The 21,817-nt window shown below is 43.5% G+C and overlaps 2 protein-coding genes across 8 annotated transcripts in view; one reads left to right on the top strand and one right to left on the bottom strand.

Annotated features, from left to right (window-relative positions):
- Positions 1 to 5,592, top strand: part of VPS37A (VPS37A subunit of ESCRT-I) — a 48,727-nt gene extending 43,135 nt beyond the window's left edge. For all 4 annotated transcript variants that reach the window (XM_061404321.1, XM_061404320.1, XM_061404319.1 and 1 more), the window contains exon 13: positions 4,524 to 5,592. The gene's annotated coding sequence lies outside the window, so the exon portion shown is untranslated. The remainder of the gene's footprint in view (positions 1 to 4,523) is intronic.
- MTMR7 (myotubularin related protein 7) overlaps positions 1 to 21,817 on the bottom strand; it is a 128,465-nt gene that overhangs the window by 33,424 nt on the left and 73,224 nt on the right. For 3 of the 4 annotated variants that reach the window (XM_061404316.1, XM_061404317.1, XM_061404315.1), the window contains exons 7-11: positions 16,153 to 16,285; positions 6,429 to 6,550; positions 4,630 to 4,755; positions 2,837 to 2,886; positions 462 to 662 (exon numbers count right to left, since the gene is read on the bottom strand). In XM_061404316.1, the coding sequence (XP_061260300.1) occupies positions 462 to 662; positions 2,837 to 2,886; positions 4,630 to 4,755; positions 6,429 to 6,550; positions 16,153 to 16,285 (632 nt within the window). The remainder of the gene's footprint in view (positions 1 to 461; positions 663 to 2,836; positions 2,887 to 4,629; positions 4,756 to 6,428; positions 6,551 to 16,152; positions 16,286 to 21,817) is intronic. The other variant, XM_061404313.1, reaches the window with a different exon arrangement.

Genomic DNA, 21,817 nt, shown 5'->3' with positions numbered 1-21,817 from the left:
CAGAAAGGCCCACAATCTAAAACTTACGAATTATTTTTTTCTGGAATCTTCCATCTAATCTTGGACCACAGCTGGCCTCAGATAACTGAAATTGTGGAAAGTGGAACCATGGATAAGGAGAGACTACTATATTTTGCAACTATTATGAGAATATATCCACCAAAGCTATGTAACTTTTTCCTTTTCAATGCAAAAATCACTTTCCCTGACTCTCAAGAAGCTTCCTTTCCATATCAGTGTGTGAAGTTTACCTACCTGTGGACATTAGGCAGGAACTAGGCAAAATGGACTTGTGCCTATCTTTGTCAGCTGATGGCCTTAAACCTCTAAAGTGATGTCAGGAAAATCGTTACTCTGTGAGTGAAGATGTATAACTAAAACAGTCTTAAAAATTGTGAAAGACCATCTGAAACTCTCAGTCACAAAATCTTTACATAAAAATTAAACATCAAAACACTTACTTGAGTTCTTGTCTCTCCTTCTGGCTATTACATAGGAAGTTCCCAAACTGGCAGGAATAGATGTGATGTTGAATGTGAATCAAAAACCTCTCATTGAACTCAAAGGCACAGGGAAACTGTTCCATTAACTGCCAGACGCACTCAAGGAACTGGTCTATAACTGGAGAGATTTCTCTGGGATCACCATCTAGGTTGCCGTATCTGTAAAACAAAGTATTAGAGATTTTACAGCAAGGTTTTTTTTTTTTCTTCCTTAATTAGAAAGCTATAAAAGCAAAAACAATCATAAAAGCAACCCTAGTTCCTAAGCAGATCTTATCTTATAAACTGGAACGCAAAAGAAGTGGGAAAAATAACTTATAAAGTTTTTCTTGGCATTACAATTTAAAAAGTCTGGACAGAGAAGGGACATATTTATGTTATAATTATAAAAGAAAAATGTTAGTGCTGGAGATAAAATTCCAGGAGTCTTTACAGGGAAAAGCAACAATCTTTCATTCTGATTTTAAAAGAACATCCAAAACTTGAATTAAGTCTTCCACTTTAATTAGTGACCCATGGGGGAGAGGGAAAAAATGCCTAAGCCACTTGAGAGTTTCTCACTTCTGCATGGTTTTATTAGGAAGAAAAACAACTTTAAAAAACTGTGATTCCCCAAGTTTCCATTTTTAAAGCTGTGTTAAAACTTGTCAATAATTTATTTCCATGTGACTTCAGATTCCCTCATACCTTTATATCTCCCCTTTTGTTGTTTTCAAGAGTACATCAGAATCTGCTTCCTGTTGTTTGTGTAGATTTTTAAACAGCTGCCCAGTCCTTCTACACTGTTTTGTGAATTTTAGAAAGAATCCAGAAGGGTGATTTGGGTGCCATCAAATCAGAATAACAATATAGAACCTCATCTTTCAAGCGATGGATAATCAACTTGAGGAATAAAGATGAGCAAGGATTGGTTTAGTAGTTTTTCCAAGGGTGGAAACATTAGAAAGTGGAAACCTTCAAAGGGTTTAGTCCTATTCACCTTTGTTAACTTTATAAAGGGGTTGTCCAATAGGTTCTTCCCTCATAAAACACACTTATCAGCCACTTTCATGTTCTTCCTGCCCCAGATCCTCTCTCTGAGAGGTCCTAGGTGCCTAGCAGACAGTAGAACCCCCCAAACTGAAAATAACAATGTGATCTTAAGGCTGCCTGTTAATTTTCTCATTTGTAAAGTCAAATCATTGTGCTTTCCTGGAAAAATATAGAAATAGAAATCCAGGAAACCACAATAAATGCTAAACTAATGCTAAATGCAAAAACTACAAAAACAAATATGAGCAGCTCTATAAATTTAGAATTTATTTTAAGAAAACATTCGACCAATCAAAAATGTGTATCAAAGTCTCTATCAGCATGCTGCCTAAAATATAAATTTTAGCCCCAAAGATGAGACCATACCAGCTACAACCTGTATTAATAACATTCAGGGATTAAAGACGGCACAGCACCCGTCAGGCATTACTATCCACACTAACCAAAGGAGGCCAGTGGCTTCTGTTTATTGAAAGCCCTCAGATGGGCTAGTAGGCTAATCCCATACACAGTTTTAAAAGCCTTGCCATAACCCCAGGGAATAGGGAAAGGCTCCCCTTTTCACAGGTAGGAGACCTCAGAGAACACTGACGCCCTCAGCCACACAGTAAATGCCACAGCCTGGATTTGAGGCTTGATATGTTGGACTCAAAAGCCCAGGCTGCTGTCCCACCTTAGCTCCTCAGAGACAAACTGGCACAGACCTCACCTGACACAAATGCCGTAGGATGAGCCTAATTTAATTCCCAGTGCAGAAGATCAAAGAGAAACTATTCTACAGGCATTTCACAATGTGTAGCTTACAGGGAACATTTGCACTTCGAAAAATGGAATAATCTAGTAAATACATGTGAAAGGAAGAGAGAGCCTATCCTTTCTAGGTCAATGAATGAACCAACTTCTCTGTCTCATATGGAAAAATTTAACATCAGTTCTGCTCAGAAGGAAATGGCAACCCACTCCAGTGTTCTTGCCTGGAGAATCCCAGGGACAGGGGAGCCTGGTGGGCTGCCGTCTATGGGGTCACACAGAGTCGGACACGACTGAAGCAACTTAGCAGCAGCAGCAGCAGCTGCTCAGTAAATACCAAGAGTTCTCAAGTTAGAACTTCTTTATCTGTGGTATATAACAAAAATTTATAACATATATAACAAAAATTTAACTTTCTGAATAAGATACACAAGGCAGTTTTGAAAACAGGCTATTATTCCCCACTCAATTGAGAAATTCAGAAACAATTTTTTTTATTCTCAACCTTAAATTCACAATTTAAAGTCACAAGATTTTAAAACACTTCTTACCTGTGAGTAAACTTATGACCAAAGGAAATCCAGTCCTTTTCAATTAATACCTATATAAGAAAATATAAATATCATGGAGAGAAGCAAATGAGGGAAAGTAAGAGACCAGACCAGTAATTCTGAAGGATTCAAAAGTTCTTGGAGCATAATTCACTACCCTTGGTAACCTGCAAATGAATGAACACTATCTACCCATACACAGGTGCACATCAGAGGGCAAAGCTGAAGGTCTTCAGTAGGAGAAATACACGGGAGTAGACATGGGAAAATGTACTGCCATCACCCAGAATGCTGTTGACAGCACTGTTCATATCGCTTCATGTACCATCTCATTCACGGGGGTGACGGGGAGGAGGTGTTACTATCACTATCATTTTACAGAGGGAGAAACAAGGAGGTAACTCATCCAAGATCACACTTAGAAAGTGGTCAATGCCACCTGGTAACTTAGCTCCAGAAACCATCACAGCCTATCAAGTCCAACTTTCAGTCAATACTCCATGCTGCCTAACAGTATATCAAATACCAACCTCTTTATAAGAGACTAAGGAATGTTTTCCAGTGATCTTTAATATACTTTAGAAGAATTCTAAAATGAGGAGGGTTTGGAGCATATTGAAAGTTTCAGCCCTGCTGTGGAGTCAGAGATGTAGCACAAGTTTATACTCTCAAATTGCCTGGAATTTAAAAAATAATAATATAGGATAATACCATCAATATTACCAATTCTGTAAAACAGCCAGAGCTCTTTTCTTCAAAAAAAAAAAAATTGGTTTAAATTTTGCCTTGACAACCTATAAATTTAATGGGAGGGAATCAAAAAGAGCCAGTGGTGAAGGATGGGGTAAAGGAGACCGACCCCTCAGCAATAAAGACCCATTGCAGCCAAAAGTAAATAAAGTTTTAAATATCAGTCGAAAAAAATTTTTTAAAAGGCAGGAACCAGATAAGCTCCCAGCCACTAGGAAGTCCCTGTAGTCATTCTAAGAAAATGGCCCCAGCTTAGCCAAAGCTTCACCCTTCCAGACACCTACACAAATAATACAGATGCCTTGCAATCGAAGCAATGCATCAAGTTCTGGGATGCTGGGAGGGATTGGGGGCAGGAGGAGAAGGGGACGACAGAGGATGAGATGGCTGGATGGCATCGCTGACTTGATGGACGTGAGTCTCAGTGAACTCTGGGAGTTAGTGATGGACAGGGAGGCCTGGCGTGCTGCGATTCATGGGGTCGCAAAGAGTCGGACACGATTGAGCGACTGATCTGATCTGATCAAGTTCTGATGCATACCTAAAAAGTGCTAGATCTAGGAGAGAATGTACTCACAATTTCAGGAAAGAACCCCAAAACACTGACCACAATTGTGAAGGATTATTTGAAATACAAAAGCAGTAAGTGAAAACACTTTTTCCTATAGCTTTTTTCCTCCAAATATTTTTTCTGAAAAGTGTTTTCTGTTTTATAGTCCTGTGTTACCTCAGACTTGAAAATATATAGCAAACTTGAAACATATATAATACAAATGATGTAAGAAACTATTTTACAAACTGCTGAATGTATATATTTGCCCCCAAATTCACTTTTAATAGCATTGATTTGAATTGGCTCCCAAATTCCAGAAATTCATCTTATTCCAAGCTTATTTCACCTTTCCCCCTTTAATTAATCTTGCTGATCTTCTAACAGAAAAATAACATCGATGAGGAGGAAAGAAGAGTTGCTAACAGTTGCCAGAAGTCCATTCTGCCGAGGCACAGTGTGCACGGGACAGTGGCCAGGCAGCCGCACTCACCATGAAGCCCTTCAGAGTCCGGTAGTGAGGTTCCAGAAGGAGGCTGGCCACCGAGCACACCTGAGCGGTCCTGTCCCAGCCATCAGAGCAGTGCACAAGCACACTGGCCCCTTCCTCAGAAACTGCCTGAAAAGCAGCATCAGCAAAGAGTCACAAAGGATGGCAATCAACAGCAAAAATGATCAGGATTAGGTTCAGTTTTGTACTCAAAGAATCAAAAAAAGATTTCCAGGCAAAAAAGAAAAAATCAGTACCCAAACCTGTTCCTGCATTTATTGAGTATGCACATACCCATCTAGTTAGGGCGGAGCCAAGGAGCAGTTTGGGCTTGTCACCAAAGCATTACTTCCCTTCCCTCCTATCCGGGAGCCAGGAGCCCAGCTTCTGAACTTCGTACAAGCAGGCTTCCTGTACAAATGTCTCCTAGCCTACCTTCTACCCCTCTGGGCCCCGCCCGGCTTCCACCTTAAGCCTTTCCAATTGAAATTCTGGAGCTGCTGCTGGCCACAATCATTCTCAAAAAGGAAAAGACAAAAATTATAAACTGAAACAGTGAAGTTAGAGATAATAAAAGCCAAGTAAAAGTGCCTGGCACTGAATAAATATTTGATAAATAATGTATTACCTAATAAAGGGGAGCATACCGTGGCATCAGAAAAGATATGCTTGTCTTCAGGTAATAAATCTGAGGGGGATTTATTTAAAAAAACACCACGAAACAAAACAATGCATTCAAAAATAGCTTGTATGAAAGTTACAGCAAAATCTTCCTCTGGCAGAACGGAATCTACCTACCAGGTTCAGGAACATGATGTTTGTTTATGCCATTACTGAAAAATGGGGAGCTGTTTGCTAAGATGGGAGCCTGGAGCCTGGGTCACTCTGGTGACTCACATAGAAAATGCTTTCCTCTGTTGTACAGCAGAAACTAACCCAACATTGTAAAGCAATTATATTCCAATTTTTTAAAAAAAACATTTGTTAATTTATTGTTAATAATCTCTATTCTTATCCTTAGAAGTATCTTTTAGGAAATACTATTTCTATGGTGGAAAACATTTATAGTGAAAGCTCAATAATTCCTCCCAGTTTACTTCAGTTTCTTTTTTATCCATTAAATGCAAAGTAAATTTATGCTTTTAAACTAATACAGTCCCAATTTTATAAAAATATTTATGTTTATCTTACCTATATACAGAAAGATGTGTACAATAATGTTCATCCATATTAATGAAGGTTTTTTTCCTAGGTGGTAGGCTTTGGGATAACTTTTTTTGGGGGGGGAATAACTTAAACTTTCATCTTTGTAGGTTTTTTTAGTGCCTGAATTAGTCATAATGTTTCATTCATTCATTGTCCAATACTGATTTTTCTTTTTACAAAATGTAAAAGGACAAGAAGTAATTCTAACGTGAATGGTTATTTCCCTTTTTCTTTTCTCTACTTCCTAATTTCTGAAAGCAAACTGACTATTGTTCCTGCTCAAATGAAGATAAGAAAATTAAACATCATTAATAATTTTTTAAAAATTCTTTGCTCCACCCAGAACCAAGCATAATTGAAGACTACTTTCAGATTGCTCTGAAAGTATTTTGCCAGTTGATTGCCTTGATGATACACTATCAACTGAACATCATCCCATCCTTCATAAAATCCCATCTTCAAAGGGCAGATTTCATGGAGGTCTGCAAAGCCAGCTCCCCAAGCCAGGTATCATCCAGCTTAGGACGGGGGAGTTCATGTCTGGTATCACAGTGCACTGGCTGCTCTGCCCCAGTCTGTTCTCTGCGATCGCATACCTTTGCAATGAAGATTCCTGCATCCATGATGGCCTTAATGTGCCTCAACCAGCCAGAGTTCTCCAGTCCCCACAGAAAGTCACTCATGGAGGGAGATTTAAGTTCACACACTGCAAGATAAACTGTGTTACAGAAGCAAAATACAGGCAGTCTTTCACTGTACATGTGATCATATTTACAGGTAGTTTGTTAATGATTCCATTGTAGCCATTTTCTGGAAGAGTCAAGATAAAATGCCCAAGCTTGCTAAATGTCATTCTACTGAACCAGTTCCAAGTAAGCCTTCTCTGTGTTCTTTGTTCACAGGGGACATTGCATCTGTTTAGAAGTATTATATTTGTAAAGTTTAAACTCTAATATTCATAAAAATCATTGAATGTTGCCATAGTAAACGTAAGAGATTTATTCTTCCAGCCAACATATTTAAAGTGAACCACCAAGGAGCACTTGAGTACCTGTGCTCTGGAGGAAAAGACTTATATAATGAACTCCAGCACCTTCCCAACTAGAAGTCTATCACCAAGAACTGTCCTAAAAGTCTTAAATGGAAATTATCAAACTCCTCCTGCTAGCAACACCCCCCCCCTCAAAGGGAGTAAAGGATATGAATTTAAGTATGAGACTTCTGAACACCTAGAGCTTCAAGTTAGGGGTTTTACCTTTGATTGAAAATGAAGATAATCCAGGATTCCAAAGATACCTGTGTTTTACAAAACTAAGGCAGGTGTGTAAACACCTCTATAATATCATCACAGGCAGTTTCCTCTCAAGAGCTGCTCTTTTAGTTAACATGAAGCATGAAAAAGCTTTAGGGCTCGGTGTTCTGACTACAACATAAATATGACATTCCAAAGTTCACAGGGTTCATACCTATAAAGCTCTTTTGAGGAATCCTATAAATTAATCAAGGAAAATTAAATAATGGGCATCAAGTTTATTTTCTTGGGCTTTGGTTTCTTATTTAAAATAGGCAAAGTGTACTAAATTATATCTAAGTGCCCTTCCAGCTTTAAACCAGATTTAAATTTGTGGTCTTTAAAAGCATTGTGCATTTGTAATACATATTAACTGTTAACCGTTTATCAGATGCCCTTCCCTCAAATATGCCAGATAACAGAACGTTTACTCATATTTCCCGCAACATAAGAACCACACACAAAAAACACAAGTGTAACAGTTAAATTGAGTCACAGATGGCAGCGATGATGAAATAACACGAAGATACCCAGCAAAAAAAAAAAAAAAAAAAAACGCTTCATAAGAAAACAGTATTATTAATATCTTCAGCCAAGATTCTGAATTCTTCCTGCCAAAAGCCTGCCCTGAGCTAGACACCAAGCAGGAGAAATGGGCTTCACTCTGATTCAAGGCACTGTCCCTTTGTCTGACACCATGGTGCTGCCCCATCTCCACCAGCAGCAATTCAGGTTGTTCAAGTAAGATTAACCTGATTTGCAGTTTTCAAAAGTTTTTGCATACACGGCTCTCCAATGATTTTTAAAACTGTGTGCCCATTCATGCACCATGGAGCCTCCCAGGTGGCACTAGTGATAAAGAATCCACCTTCCAATGCAGTAGATGTAAAAGACACGGGTTCGATCCCTGGGTCAGGAAGATCCCCTGCAGGAAGGCATGCAACCCACCCCAGTATTCTCGCATGGAGAATCCCATGGACAGAGGAGCCTGGCGGGCTACAGTCCATAGGGTCGCAGAGTCGGATAAGACTGAAGCGACTTAGCATGCACCCTCTCATGCACCGTGGAATAATGCACCACAATAAGCTTGAAGCTGTTTGCCTTTTGCAAGGTGGCAAAGGGGCAGTCGGTTAGGGGAGATGGGAAAGGAGGGCTGGCTCACACCTGGGCCGAGGAGCATCTCTAAGACAGGAGCACGTGCAGAAGTTGATACCATAAGACAATCCTGCCACGGCGCCCCTGAGAAAACCTTCCCCATGACCTTGGGGGATTATGTACGCAGCTTGAAGACAGGCACTGAAACTGCTGCAACTGAAAAACCTGTGCGGCCCTGGTGAGAAATTGAGTCAGGCGGGCAGGAAGCCCATCTGTCAGACCTGAGGATGGGGCCGGCGGCAGTACCGCGTGCGCCCTCCGCGTGGCGCACGGACATCCCCACACCCTCTGCGCTGCAGCCCCTCCCGCGGGCGCCTGCCGTTTGGTCCTTCTGTCCAGCCCTGGCCGTGACCCAGAGCGTTCAACTCCATCCTAAAATACACACATTCCACCACGTATTCTCAGGACCCACTGAGACCTTTAAATCTTCCACAGATAACGCTGACTGGCAAACGTTGGTTTGTTTCACTGAACCAGCTCGACTTTCTGAGGGTTTGAAAGCGCTCAAGACTAGCTGGCATCCGCCTTCATTTCAAAAAGTCCACGGAACGGGAGGGATGTCCTGGTGTCCAAACTCTGAAGCTCAGTCCAAGAACAAATGATCCCTTGCGCGTTCTCTTCCCACCAGGTGTGGAAATGACAGTACGTTTAAAAATAAACATACCGGGCTTTCCAGCTAAGGGAGCGGCCTATGCCAACAGGCAAGAGGGGACCGGCCGGCTCAGAGAACAAGGCCCTGAAAGGCGCCCCGGGAGAGGATGCCCAGGTCGCCTCCTCACCGAGCTCGCGGCCAGGGGGCCAGCTGCTGCTTCCCTCCACACTGAGGACGGCTCCCTGTTTAACATGTCTGCTTTTAGTTACATCTAAACGGGATGTTCAGTGAAACAGCCACGCCGGCTTTCATGCATTTTTTTTTTCACTGAGAGCGTGCTCGCCGTCAGATGCTGAGGGGTGCTTCTTGAAAGCATTCAGCCCGCAGGTGATTAATACACATGGTCAGATGGGGGTACACTCAAGACTCCAACAGTTAGCGCCTGAATTTTCACATGTGAAACTGGTGGGTTTGTTTGGATAAACTCAGGATAAGGCAGAAATACTGATCCATTCACCCTTGTTGCCAAACCCAAACCAATAATGACAAACCGTTTTGCTGAACAAAGTTCATTTCAGTTGACCTCAGAGGCAGGCATCGGCCCAGATCACAGAGAACTGTGGCTTACTAACAGGGAGTTTACTGTCCAGGTCTAGTGACATTGGTCTTCTACAGAACAGCGTAACTATACATACCCCACAAGCATAAAAACAACATGTAAAAAGAAAAGACAGATTATTAGGGCACCTGAGGAAACAGGAAATTTATTGGGGATAAAATTAACCTCTGGTGATCTTCCTTTGCCATTTCCTACATGAAGCTCATTTCTTTCTCCAGAGCAGCTGGGTGGGGACCAGCCCTGTAGAATGGTCTTTCTTGTCTCTAAGATCTAAAATTGAAAAGTAAATGGGCCGCCTCAAACTGAAAAGTAAATGGGCCGCCTCAATTCGGGACTCAGCTGCAGGTGGGGTTTAAGGAATGACAAAGACTAAATAGGAAATGTAAGGCAGATGGAAATAGAGAAGTCTAGTTTGGAAAAAGGAAGGGCCCTGAGAGCAGGGAAGATGGGTAGATATAAGATATTAGTGACAGATGCTGGAGAGATGGCCACGAATCACTTAAGATTAAGATGTTGGCAGCAAATAACAGAAGTGGTGAAAAAAGCAGCATGTGTAGCTGGGGACATAACGAGTGGAGAATCTTTCCATAAAGCTGCCAGGACCAACATGCTCACTGAGTCTGAAACCACATTGTCACTGGCAAGCAGAGACTGAATTGCCTAATCTCAATCACAGCCTTATGGAAAAACTGCTCGCCTACTCCCTAATATGAATCATGTCTATCTTTAGTTTTATGGGAGACACTTTCTTCTCCAAGTGTTCCTTTTGTAAATGTTTTAGTTATCAAACTAGCTGTCAAGATGAACAAAACAGAAATGATAATTCCTAAGGTGAAAATGTTTAATCTGAATTGTCCCAGGGAACATCAAGGTAACGCATAATTAGCATTAAAAATAGTCATTCTCTCATTAAATCTGTTTTCTCTTGTCCTTTCCTTTGCTAAAGTCACCCAGAGGCAAAGTCTTTGGCTTTGACATCCAATTAAAACATCCCACCATATGACTCACCCAAGGATAGCTCTCAGGGAGATCACTTGTAAGCAAGCATTATCTTCTCTTCCCACCATAACTTTTGCCCTACATCAAAAGTCACTTTGTATTACTAAAGGAAACATTTTTTCTCTGCAATACCCAGCATAAAGAAGACTCTCAGTAACTGCTGTACAGATGAGTGTCTGAGATAATGACGTAGCTCCTAGTGATGAAGTATTTACCATAAACAGGTACTGTGCTGGGTTCTTCTACATCCATTGTCCACCATACAGGGTGTGTTCGCTCCCAATTTTCAGACTGGCAAGTGTGGCTTATAGAGGTTTACTAAGTCATCCCCGGTCACTCAGCCAGGGAATCCCTGAGCAGGAATCCTGGTCACAATGCACACCCCCCCAAAGGGTCGTGTTCTTTCCTCTCTGCCTCGGTGCTTGTGGTCTTACTGTCTAAACCAGGCACCACCATCCAGCGCTCTCACGGCCACATTATACATCCTCTTACAACACAGAGAGCAAAGGTCACACTCTTTTGACGGATTTCTTTCTGCCAAATAACCATGAGTTGATAACCAGTGGAGCCTGACGCAGAGCCCGGTTGCTCTAACAGAACACTTTCTGCAAACCTCAGTGGGCAAGTCCGAGGGACAATGACCAGGTTTTTCATCCACGTCTTACTGGCTGCTTCTCATCTAATCGGTTAGTAATCTCAGGAGGTTAATACTGGGGGAAAGTCAGAAGATAGAGAACTGAAAAAAAGATCAACCATTATAGTTTTTTATTAGCTCATATATGGTAGAACTTCATAGCATAAACTTGCAGGCAATACTACAGAAAATACTTAAATATGAAAAATTTGAGTATGAAAGTTTGAACTCTACCATGTCTTCCAGGATGAATTAGCCATCATCTCATAAAGTAAGGTGGTGAGGGGAAAAAGTATCAGATGAAAAGGACAGTAGGCTGAGAGCTGCACCGTTAATCCTGAGCAGAGAAATATTTCATGGGAACCTTGGAGCCAGGTGTGTTGGGGGATTGCTCCCTTCTAGATTTCAGTGCCCCCGAGACCCCCTGGTGGGGCCACCAGAGCAGGGGTCATGAGCCCACAGTACCCCTGCAGCGGTGCCTCCTGGGACGCACTCCAAGTTCCCTGCTTTCAATAGTCCCTTCATTCCCAACAAAGGTTCCGAATAATCGGGCTTCACAGAGAAGCACAGATCAGATGTCTCTGGGGCCAGCTGATTTCACCACAAAACTCTCCGTCGTCACTGCCCCCAATTGCAGAGCAAATGACAAAAGCGGTTACCACTTGGGGCCTGCTATAAAGATCCCGCTTGTTTCCAGTGACTCTTACAAACAGCCCTTCACTGTAGTCCTGTCCCGACTGCTGACTGGGCACCGGGCCTCTGTCCCCGTGCTCTGACCCCACGCCCATCTGATCGCTGTCAGGCTGAGGCTTGTATCTCTATCAAACAACTTTGCTGAGAAAACACCCGCCCGGCCCGGCATGTGGTTTATTAAATTATGTTTGATGAACTTGTGCTCAGTGGACACCAACCATACCACAAGGGCATGTGCTTCTCTGCCTCTGAAATTCTGCTTACTTCACATCTCTTGAATAAAGGAATTAAGAAAAGCCACCCGTAAGGAAGCAGTGCATGTATGCTAAGTCGCTTCAGTCGTGTCCCACTCTTTGCAACCTCATAGACTATAGCCTCCCAGGTTCCTCTGTTCATGGGGATTCTCCAGGCAAGAATACTGCAAGTGGGTTGCCATTTCCTTCTCCAATTTAAATTTGTAAATAAATTTAACTTTTTGATTTTTAATTTTAAAACTATAATTCAAAATGGTGTTTTGAGGTTTTAACTTACATTTCTTTACTTCCAGGATGAATTAGCCATCATGTCATAAAGTAAGGAGGTGAGGGGGGAAAAAGTATCAGATGAAAAGGACAGTGGGGCTGAGACCTGCAACATTAACTCTGGGCAGAGAGAAATATTTCACGGGAACCTTGGAGCCAGGTGTGTTCTGTGAAAAAGCACTTTCCATATATAATGGAATACTACTCAGCCATTAAAAAGAATGAAATCATGCCATTTGCAGCAACACGGATGGATCCATAGAGTGTCATACTGAGTGAAGTAAGGAAAGGCTCTGTGAAAAGCACTTCATATTTAACTCAGTTACAATTGCTACATAACTGAAAGGGTTTTTTCACTGGGAGGTGGGAATGCCACAAAATAGTTTCGGGTAAGAACTTAGAAACCAACGTTAACATTCAAGGGCTTCCCTGGTGACTCAGTGGTAGAGAATCTGCCTGCCAGTGTAGGGGACAGAGGTTCAATCCCTGATCCAGGAGGCTCCCACATGCTGTGGAGCAATGGAGCCCGTGCACTGCAACTGAGGAGCCTGTGCGCCAGGGCCCGGGAACTGCGACCACCGAAGCCTGCGTGTCCCAGGGCCTGTGGCTCCGCAGCAAGAGAAGCCACCACAGTGAGACTAGAGGGCAGCCTCCGCTCTCTGAAACTAGAGAAAAGCCCTCACAGCAGCAAAGACCCAGTGCAGCCAAATACATAGATAAACTTATTTTGAAAGGAAGTTAACATTCAATCAATGAGCTCTATAAAAGGACCCACATCACACGTGAACTTGGTCCCGGAGTTCAGTTTCTGATGAAATCTCCTGCCGCTCTTGCTCACAGACAGGGCTATATAGGGGCAGAATGCAAAACAACGTTTCATTTCTGTTATTCAGAATCTATTCTGGTAATATCAATAACCCTGAGAAGAAGATAATAATCATCAAGGAAACGCATTCTTCCCCTTCCTACCAAGTGAGCAGCAGTACAAATCTCGCAGTCTCTTTGATGTCACGACAACTATTGGAAGGAGAAAAAGCCTCAAACGGTGGGTCTGATTGCATCACTTCATCAGCTGAAGCCTCCACGAGTGGTTTATAATTTACTTGGTGAAAACAGATAGCTGGACATTGGTCAAGTCCCCTGAAAGGTATCCAAAGAGCTGTCCTCCCTTACAGGGCCGACACAGAGCCGGGAAAGTGGTGCAGAAGAACCATGGTCCCCTGAGGAACACAGGCCGCCCTCCCTCTGGAGCTCCATCAGTTTGCTGGGCCTCGAGAAACAGCAAGTCAGACCACAGGTCTGAGGGCAGGAGACAAGGTTCCTCGTCAGAAACCAAGTAAATGCTCCTTTTAAAACAAAAGCCAGACTGCCATGTGACAAGCACTCTCAGGAGTCGCCTTATGCATATAAGAAAATGAGTGCGTGCTAAGTCATTTCAGTTGTGTCTGACTCTGCGACCCCACAACTCTTCATGTCTCCTGCATTGGCAGGCGGGTTCTTTACCACTAGCACCACCTGGGGAGCCCTGAAGAAGATATATTTTTTCTTTTTGAGAATATATAGCAGAAAATATATATTCTCAAAAGTCAGCTTATGAAATTACTAAAAAGCACACATTTTTAAAGATTCTGATCATGAACACTCTTCATACTAAAATCAGACTACTCTATCAATAACAGTACCGAGCTGGTCCAGTTTGCCAACTTCTAAAAAGCACAGCATATAGCAGGGACAGGCATACCATCCACAATAATCTCCAGAAGGTGATGAATCTCAAAGCCCAGAGCATGCTCCGGTCACCTGCTGCTGTTATTTAGACGCTAAGTCATGTCTGACTCTTTGTGACCCATGGACTGTAGCCCACCAGGCTCCTCTGTCCATGGAATTCTCCAGGTAAGAAGACTGGAGTGGGTTGCCATGCCCTCCTCCAGGGGATCTCTCTGATCCAGGGATCAAACCCACATCTCCTGCACTGCAGGTGGTTCTTCACCATCTAAAGCACCAGGGAAGCCCTCCTGTCACCTGAGACCACAACAAAGTCCACGTGGAGGAGAGATGGAGATGGCTCTACAGCCGTGATTATTCTACAGATGCAAAGTCAAAGTGACTCAGTCGTGTCCGACTATTTGTGACCCCATGGACTACACAGTCAATGGAATTCTCCAGGCTAGAGTACTGGAGTGGGTAGCTATTCCCTTCTCCAGGGGATCTTCCCAACCCAGGGATTGAACCCAGGTCCCCTGAATTGCAGGCAGATTCTTTACCAGCTGAGCCACCAGGGAAGCCCCGCTTTTTAATGATGCAAAAAGAGGGTTTTTTCCCTAACCATTCAAAGGTTCCATTTTAAACTATTTGCAACCAGGGGCATCAAACTGTGGACTCACAGAACCATCAGGGCTGATGGGTCCACAGAAATTATTAGTTCAATAGTTTCATTTTACAGCAGGTAACAGAGCCTCATGCATTTAAAGTTTCATAATGACCGAGATGATCCCAGGATCTCAGGAAAGACAATGGAAATCAGGCTTGTCTGTGCCACTCAAGTTCCTCCAACCCCACCTCTAGGTTCTCACTACATCCTGCTCTCATTATGCAGAGAAATTAAGCAGAGAACTGAGAGCAGATGGGTATTCTGAGAAAAAGGTAATTCAGCATTTCCTTTGTCCCTTTTCACTCCACGCCCCATATTTCCCTTCAGAGAGGACCGCCCACCCCTTTCCCTCACAGGCAGGCCACCTCCCCAGGGCATCACCCCCTAGACATGGGAGCAGCACAGAATTTACAGCCTCTCCTGATCCCCAGGCGGGCTTCTCAGGTGGCTCAGTGGTGAGGAACCCACCTGGAATGCAGGAGGCACAGGAGATGTGGGCTTGATCCCCGGGTTGGGAAGATCCCCTGGAAGAGAGCATGGCAACCCACTCCAGTATTCTTGCCTGGAGAATCCCATGGACAGAGGAGCCTGGCGGGCTACAGTCCAGGGGATTGCCAAGAGATGGACAAAACGACTAAGCACGCATGCACACTGGTCCCCAGGCACAAAGCTCTGGGTTCTGCACCCTCCTCTTTCTCTTCAGTTCCCACAAGAGCTAGAAGTGGTGGACATGGCAACAGACTCCTCCTTGGGCCTTGACACTCACAAGGGCATAACCAGTGAACGAGGATGATTTTGCTTGAAATACATGATTTCTGGCAATTAGTTTATGGCTGGGGTGGCCACACGAATAACTGTTCTGTGTCACACAGCCCAGCTCTGTGACTTCCTCTCCCCATGAGCCTGGAAGCCTGTGTGCACGTGTCTTCTGGTGCTCGTTGCTGGGGGCAGGGGCAGGTGGAGGGGTTCTGCGGCAGCAGCTGCTGCTGCTGGAAAGAAGGACCACTACCCCCAACGTCCTTCCAATGGCTGCTCAAGTGCTGGGATTCAGTTTATGAAACTCATGTCCATGCACGAACAGTTGACAATTGCTCTCAAGGCAGGATTGCTTTATCTCCACATGGTCTTGAATGTGGGCCAAACTAGTACGAGGGAGACAGAAAATATATCCCTGTGCACTCTTCTCTTCAGTATACCACGGGAGAGAGGCTCACAGCTAATGACCACGTGACAGAACCACTCCACCATGACACCAAAAAGAAGAGAATGGCTGTTAAATGTGTAAAGAGTCCCTGAATTTTTAAATTCTTCCCAACTGATCCCACCCTGGCGAACAACGTCATAGTAAAGCACAATTTTCATATCAAGAGACTCTCTTATTCCACTTTGGCATCAAAACATTTAACTGCATTTTTTTCAGTGCTGTGCATAAGGAAATGGTTTACCTTCCAGCATTTTCTGCAGACTGTTCCTCATGACATGGATGTTCTCTATCCCGATAAACTGAAACTTGATATTGGAATAATTGTCTTCGTTCTCATAGCCTTTCCCTGCAGCACGATTTGCCATCGCATTAAGCTGCAGTGGGCAGCAAAACAGAACAGTCACCAAGGATATTCATGGAACAATCACAACATGTCACGGCTATCCATAAGAACATTCAACACGGCATGCAGAAACATGCGTTCGATCCCAGGACCACTGTGCTGGGCTGGGTGTCTACGGACACCTGGGCTGAGCCTACATTGAACAACAACTGTTTGTCGATGTGGGAACATTTTCTGAGCTGGGAAGCATCCTAGACATAAGCCCATCTGGAGATGCCTTCTGCGGCTCCCAGGGTGGGATTCCGTAAAGCCAAGCTGTCCTGATTTAACACCAAACGTGACAGCCTTGGCTGGCAGAAGAATACTGGCAGATCCAGTTGGCAACATAGAGCTCTTAAGTGAAATGATTAGATCTTCTACTATTAGAATGCCAAGAAACACATCAGTGTAGAGGAAGGGTGACGTCATTCTAATTTGCTTAGGGGAATCTCGCAGATACCCAATTCAACCTTAAGGGGGAGAGAGGACCAGTGGGTGCTACATCTCCAGAGACACTTCCTCCAGCCACCCTATTTCAATCTCCAGAGAGGGCTTTCTAAAATCACATTCATTACCACAACTGCATACATAAGAAGTGGCAGCTCTTAGTGCAAACAGGGTTCAACGGTAATGGACTTTGAAGAAATTCATGATGTAAACTTACGCCGTACTCCTGTGTAACTAAGGTCAAGAAGGGGACAAGTCCTGCCTTAGCTGAGAAACACACAGATTTCTAGAATGAATGCATTATTGCTAACACTCCATTCTTGCCAGTCAATTAAGTGGGCCATCACATCCTAGACATCTATATTCGCTGACCGTTCTCTCCCTCTGCCCACAAACGGCAGGAGGGCTAAAGCCCAGGCAGAGAACTTGCCACCAGAAAAGTATCAGTTTTTGGGCCACAATGCAGTATTGGGAGGATATTAATACTTTACAAAAATCAAAGTTTATAAAGCAAAGTTAAGTTAAAAACATAGATAATCTTTGACCCAGATCTCCTATTTGTGAGACTCTGACACTATTTAAAATACCAGCACACAAAGATGGATATCCAAAAGTGTTTGCAACCTTTTAAAAAAAAATAAGTGATATTAAAAAAACTGAAAGCCTATGAGTATCTCCATAGGGCGATGACTAGACGAATTATGATATACTCAGACCCTGGACTACTAATAGGATCAAGGGATACAGAGATAATGATAGAGACAGAAATAGAGACGTATGGGCATCTCAGGTGGCAGCATTAAAGAATCCACCTCCCGATGCAGGAGACACAAGAGACTCGGTCAGGTTCAATCCCTGGGTTTGAAGATCCCCTGGAGGAGGAAATGATAATCCACTCCAGTATTCTTGGCTGCAGAATCCCATGGACAGAGGAACCTGGCGGGCTACAGTCCATGGGGTCGCAAGGAGTCAGACTGACTGAACAGGCACACGTGGAAATGTACAGGTGTTGGGGGGAGGGAGAGGAGAGAGAGAAAAGAGGGGAGCTGAAGGAGGGAAGACTGGGAGTGTCACATGACACGTGAAGTGAGAAAAGCAAGCTCCAGAATAACGTCCATACAAGTATCCCACTTTTCGTAAAAGGAACCGAGCTACAGACGTGCGGTTATGTTTATGCGTGCTGAATCAGCAGGATACAGATGAACAGAAAGCTACGCTGATTTAGCAGCTGTCACAGGAGAAAGACGTGTCACGTGGCTGGGGCGCCCATCAATACCGCTCTGTACGCTCCTCTGGTCTTTGTTACAAACCAGACATACTAAGTTTATAAATTAAATAACAGAAGCAAAATGTATGAGAAATGAAAAATAAAACAGCAGAGGCAGGTCCCTGCCACCAGGGGCTCGGGCTGGCAGACTCCTCGCTTTGCTCTCTGTGAGTCGGCTCACGTGACATCGGCTGGGGCACAACTCCCCTGGCCACGTTGTCTCCAGTTTACAAAAAGAGCATCCCTTTTCCCCCAGGCATGCTGTGAGAATAAAGGGTTTAGTCTTAATTAAGAAAAAAAAATATTAAAGTAATATTATTTTAAAGATAACTTATATTCGTGCCTTAAATGTTTTTTAATTTTTTTAATTGAAGGATAATTGCTTTATAGAATTTTGTGGGTTTCTGTCATACATCAACATATTAGGATATTTTAAAATATCTTAAGGGGAAAACTTTTCTAAAATTACCTAAAGACATTTTGCTTTTGAAATTGTGCTATTATACATGGACTGCAAGGAGATCAAACCAGTCAGTCCTGAAGGAAATCAGTCTGAATAGTCATTGGAAGGACTGATGCTGAGGCTGAAGCTCCAGCACTTTGGCTACCTGATGTGAAGAGCTGACTCATTAGAAAAGAGCCTGATGCTGGGAAAGGTTTAAGACAGGAGGAGAAGGGGATGACAGAGGTCGAGATGGTTGGATGGCATCACCAACTCAGTGGACATGAGTTTGAACAAGCTCCGGGAAATGGTGAAGGAGAAGAAAGCCTGACAGTCCATGGGGTCGCAAAGAGTCAGACATGACTGGGTGACTGAACAATTATAAAAATATCACTGCTTTGTATAATTATTTTCCCAAGTTGCTGGCTTATTCTTTACCACAAGCTTCATAAATAAAGCGGTTAATAGGACACGAGGCAGTATGACATAGCATATATAGTAGCATATCCTACTGTGCTACGTGAACCTTATGTTTATTTCTGCACCTTGAATAATTCAACTTAAGTCTGCTCACCACATACCACGGAGATAACTTTTTAAACAGTGCAGTGGATAAAAAACAAAATACTATTATTTTTAACCTATAATAAGGATCCTATGTTCACATTTTTAATAGCTGATTGCCTATGACCTGGGAGAATTTATCGAGGGTCTTCTTTCAAAAAGCAAAGGGAAGGACACGTGACCTCCTGAAAGTCAATGGTACTTCTCACAATGAACAGAAGGTGGCGATATTTACTCTATCATCCAAAGAGGACTTTCTCAAGGTTTGCACACATTTTACAGAACCTCTCACGATAATGGGGCACAAGCTGACCCCTCAAAGCAGGAAACACAGCTTTATAATTAATAAAAAGTCAGACGCTATCTTGGACCTATATGCATATTCATTCAGAGAGAGTATCTCTTATATTACCAAAAAAAAAAAAAGTTTAATTTGGTGCCCTGTCCTTTAGGGTGAGAATTCCATTTCACAACCAAAGAAGAAGCTATTCATTTCAGCTCCTAAAACTTTTCAAATCATGGGAAAACCCCTCAAAATGTCACATCCTCTATGTTTCTAATTATATAATGTCCTTGAAAAAAATTTATAGACGTGGAGAACCGATGCATGGTTATTTGTGATGTAATTGTTCTGTGGAAGAAAAACTAAGGTCAACCTAGACAGCATATTAAAAAGCAGAGACATTACTTTGCTGACAAAGATCCATCTAGTCAAAGCTATGGTTTTTCCAGTAGTCATGCATGAGTGTGGGAACTGGAATATAAAGAAAGCTGAGTGCCAAAGAATTGATGCTTTTGAACTCTGGTGTTGGAAAAGACTCTTTAGAGTCCCTTGGACTGAAAGGAGATCAAGCCAGTCAATCCCAAACGAAATCAGTCCTGAATATTCATTGGAAGGACTGATGCTGAAGCTGAAGCTCCATTACTTTGGCCACCTGATGGGAATAACTGACTCATGTGAAAAGACCCTGATGCTGGGAAAGATTGAAGGCAGAAGGGGACAACAAAGGATGAAATGGTTGGATGGCATCACCAACTCTTTGGACATGAGTTTGAGCAAGCTCTGGGAGTTAGTGATGGACAGGGAAGCCTGGCGGGCTTCCAGTCTGGCGGTGGCAGTGAGAGAGGAAGCTGGGAAGTTTTAGGGTTCTCGACACACAAGCTGGGCTTCCCTGGTGGCTCAGATGGTAAAGAATATGCCTGCAATGCAGGAGACCCAGGTTCGATCCCTGGGTTGGGAAGATCCCCTGGAGGAAGGAATGGCAACTCATTCAGTATTCTTGCCTGGAGAATTCCATGGACAGAGGAGCCAGGATTCCTGGACACAGGGCTACAGTCCATGGGTTTGCAAAGAGCTGATATGACTGAGCAACTAACACACACACACCAGCTAATAGATGAAGAAATTCTGACTTCATTCATGTCAGCAGAGGGCTACTGAAAGCCTCTGAGCAGGCTTAATTGAAAAATTATGGAGATTTAGTATCCATGTCAGAGAAGATCCACTGGAGTGTGCAGAGGATGTGAGCTCCACAAGGGAGCTGGCTCGTCTCATTTATGGCCTATGCCTATTTATGGCCTAGAACCCTGCGCCTCGGGCTGGCACACAGCAGGCACTCTGTGAAGATTTACTGACGGGCTGACCGACCAAAGAAATGACTGAGTGAGGCTGAGAGGTGAACAGCCCAAGAATGTTTAAAAAAAAAAAAAAGAATCAGATTCCTTCCCTCCAATCTTAAATCACCAAACACATCAAAACCATGGAAACTCAGTCAACGATGATGATCTTCCTATCAAGTTAAAGGTCAGCTTGGTGGTCACCATCTCGGGCTTGAAGTCTAATGTTACAGCCGAGCACATGCTGTACCTGAATGACAGGACCTGATCTGATGGATGGAAAATGAGCACTGAAGGTGCCCCTGGCAGGAGGCCCGGACCACACTCTAGCCTGCGGCATCAGTTAATGGTCCGTCTATCTTCATCTATGTCCAGTGCCATGAAGAATCTGAACTTGTTGGTACAACCAGAAAAGAAGAGATTTTATTTCTTGCAACTATGGTCTACAACTCTGCTAATCAAAATCCTTCTTCCCTATCCCCAAGGGAAAAATTAATAGCTTTACAATCACTGTTCAGCTCAATTTACAATCCCAACCCCATATACTATGCAAAATTATCTCTTTCCCTCCTTATAGGCGATTTGGACTGGTAAGGGGTTCTTTCTCCTTTTTGTCTTTCTTTTGGCTCTGTCTTTATACTGGGGATGGGGGAGGTAGAAAGTCAAAGTGTTAGTTGCTCAGTCATGTCAGATTCTGCAGCCCCACAGACTGTAGCTGGCCAGGCTCCTCTGTCCATGGGATTCTCCAGGCAAGAATACTGGAGTGGGTTGCCATGCCCTCCTCCAGGGGATCTTCCCAACCCAGCGATCGAACCTGCATCTCCTGCATTGTGGGTGGATCCTTTACCATCTGAGCTACCAGGGAGTGGGATGACAGAGAGGGTTAGGGAAAAAAAAGGTAAATATCTAAAGCTGGAGAAGACTGCTGTTTTATCTCTGCTAGTAATCACTGCTTTTCTGGTTAACACCTGACCTGAACATCTCCGACATAAGTGTCTAAATCCCAGGGCGGGTCTCCGGGCCCTTGGCAGGGGTGGAATGCACAGACCTTGCTCACGTGGAGACCCACCTTGGCTTGAGCCTATTCCAGGGCCCCAGCTTCGCTCCCCAATATGTACTCCACAGTGCCCGCAGCCAGGAACCTCCAAGGGCGGGGGGACTGGACCCCAGCAGGCTGGCTTGTGTAC

The sequence above is a fragment of the Bos javanicus genome, chromosome 27 (genome assembly GCF_032452875.1).
Source record: "Bos javanicus breed banteng chromosome 27, ARS-OSU_banteng_1.0, whole genome shotgun sequence".
In the NCBI taxonomy this organism is placed as follows: domain Eukaryota; kingdom Metazoa; phylum Chordata; class Mammalia; order Artiodactyla; family Bovidae; genus Bos; species Bos javanicus.
Note: the sequence above shows the minus strand (reverse complement) of the source record. Positions and strands in the feature narration are given on the sequence as shown.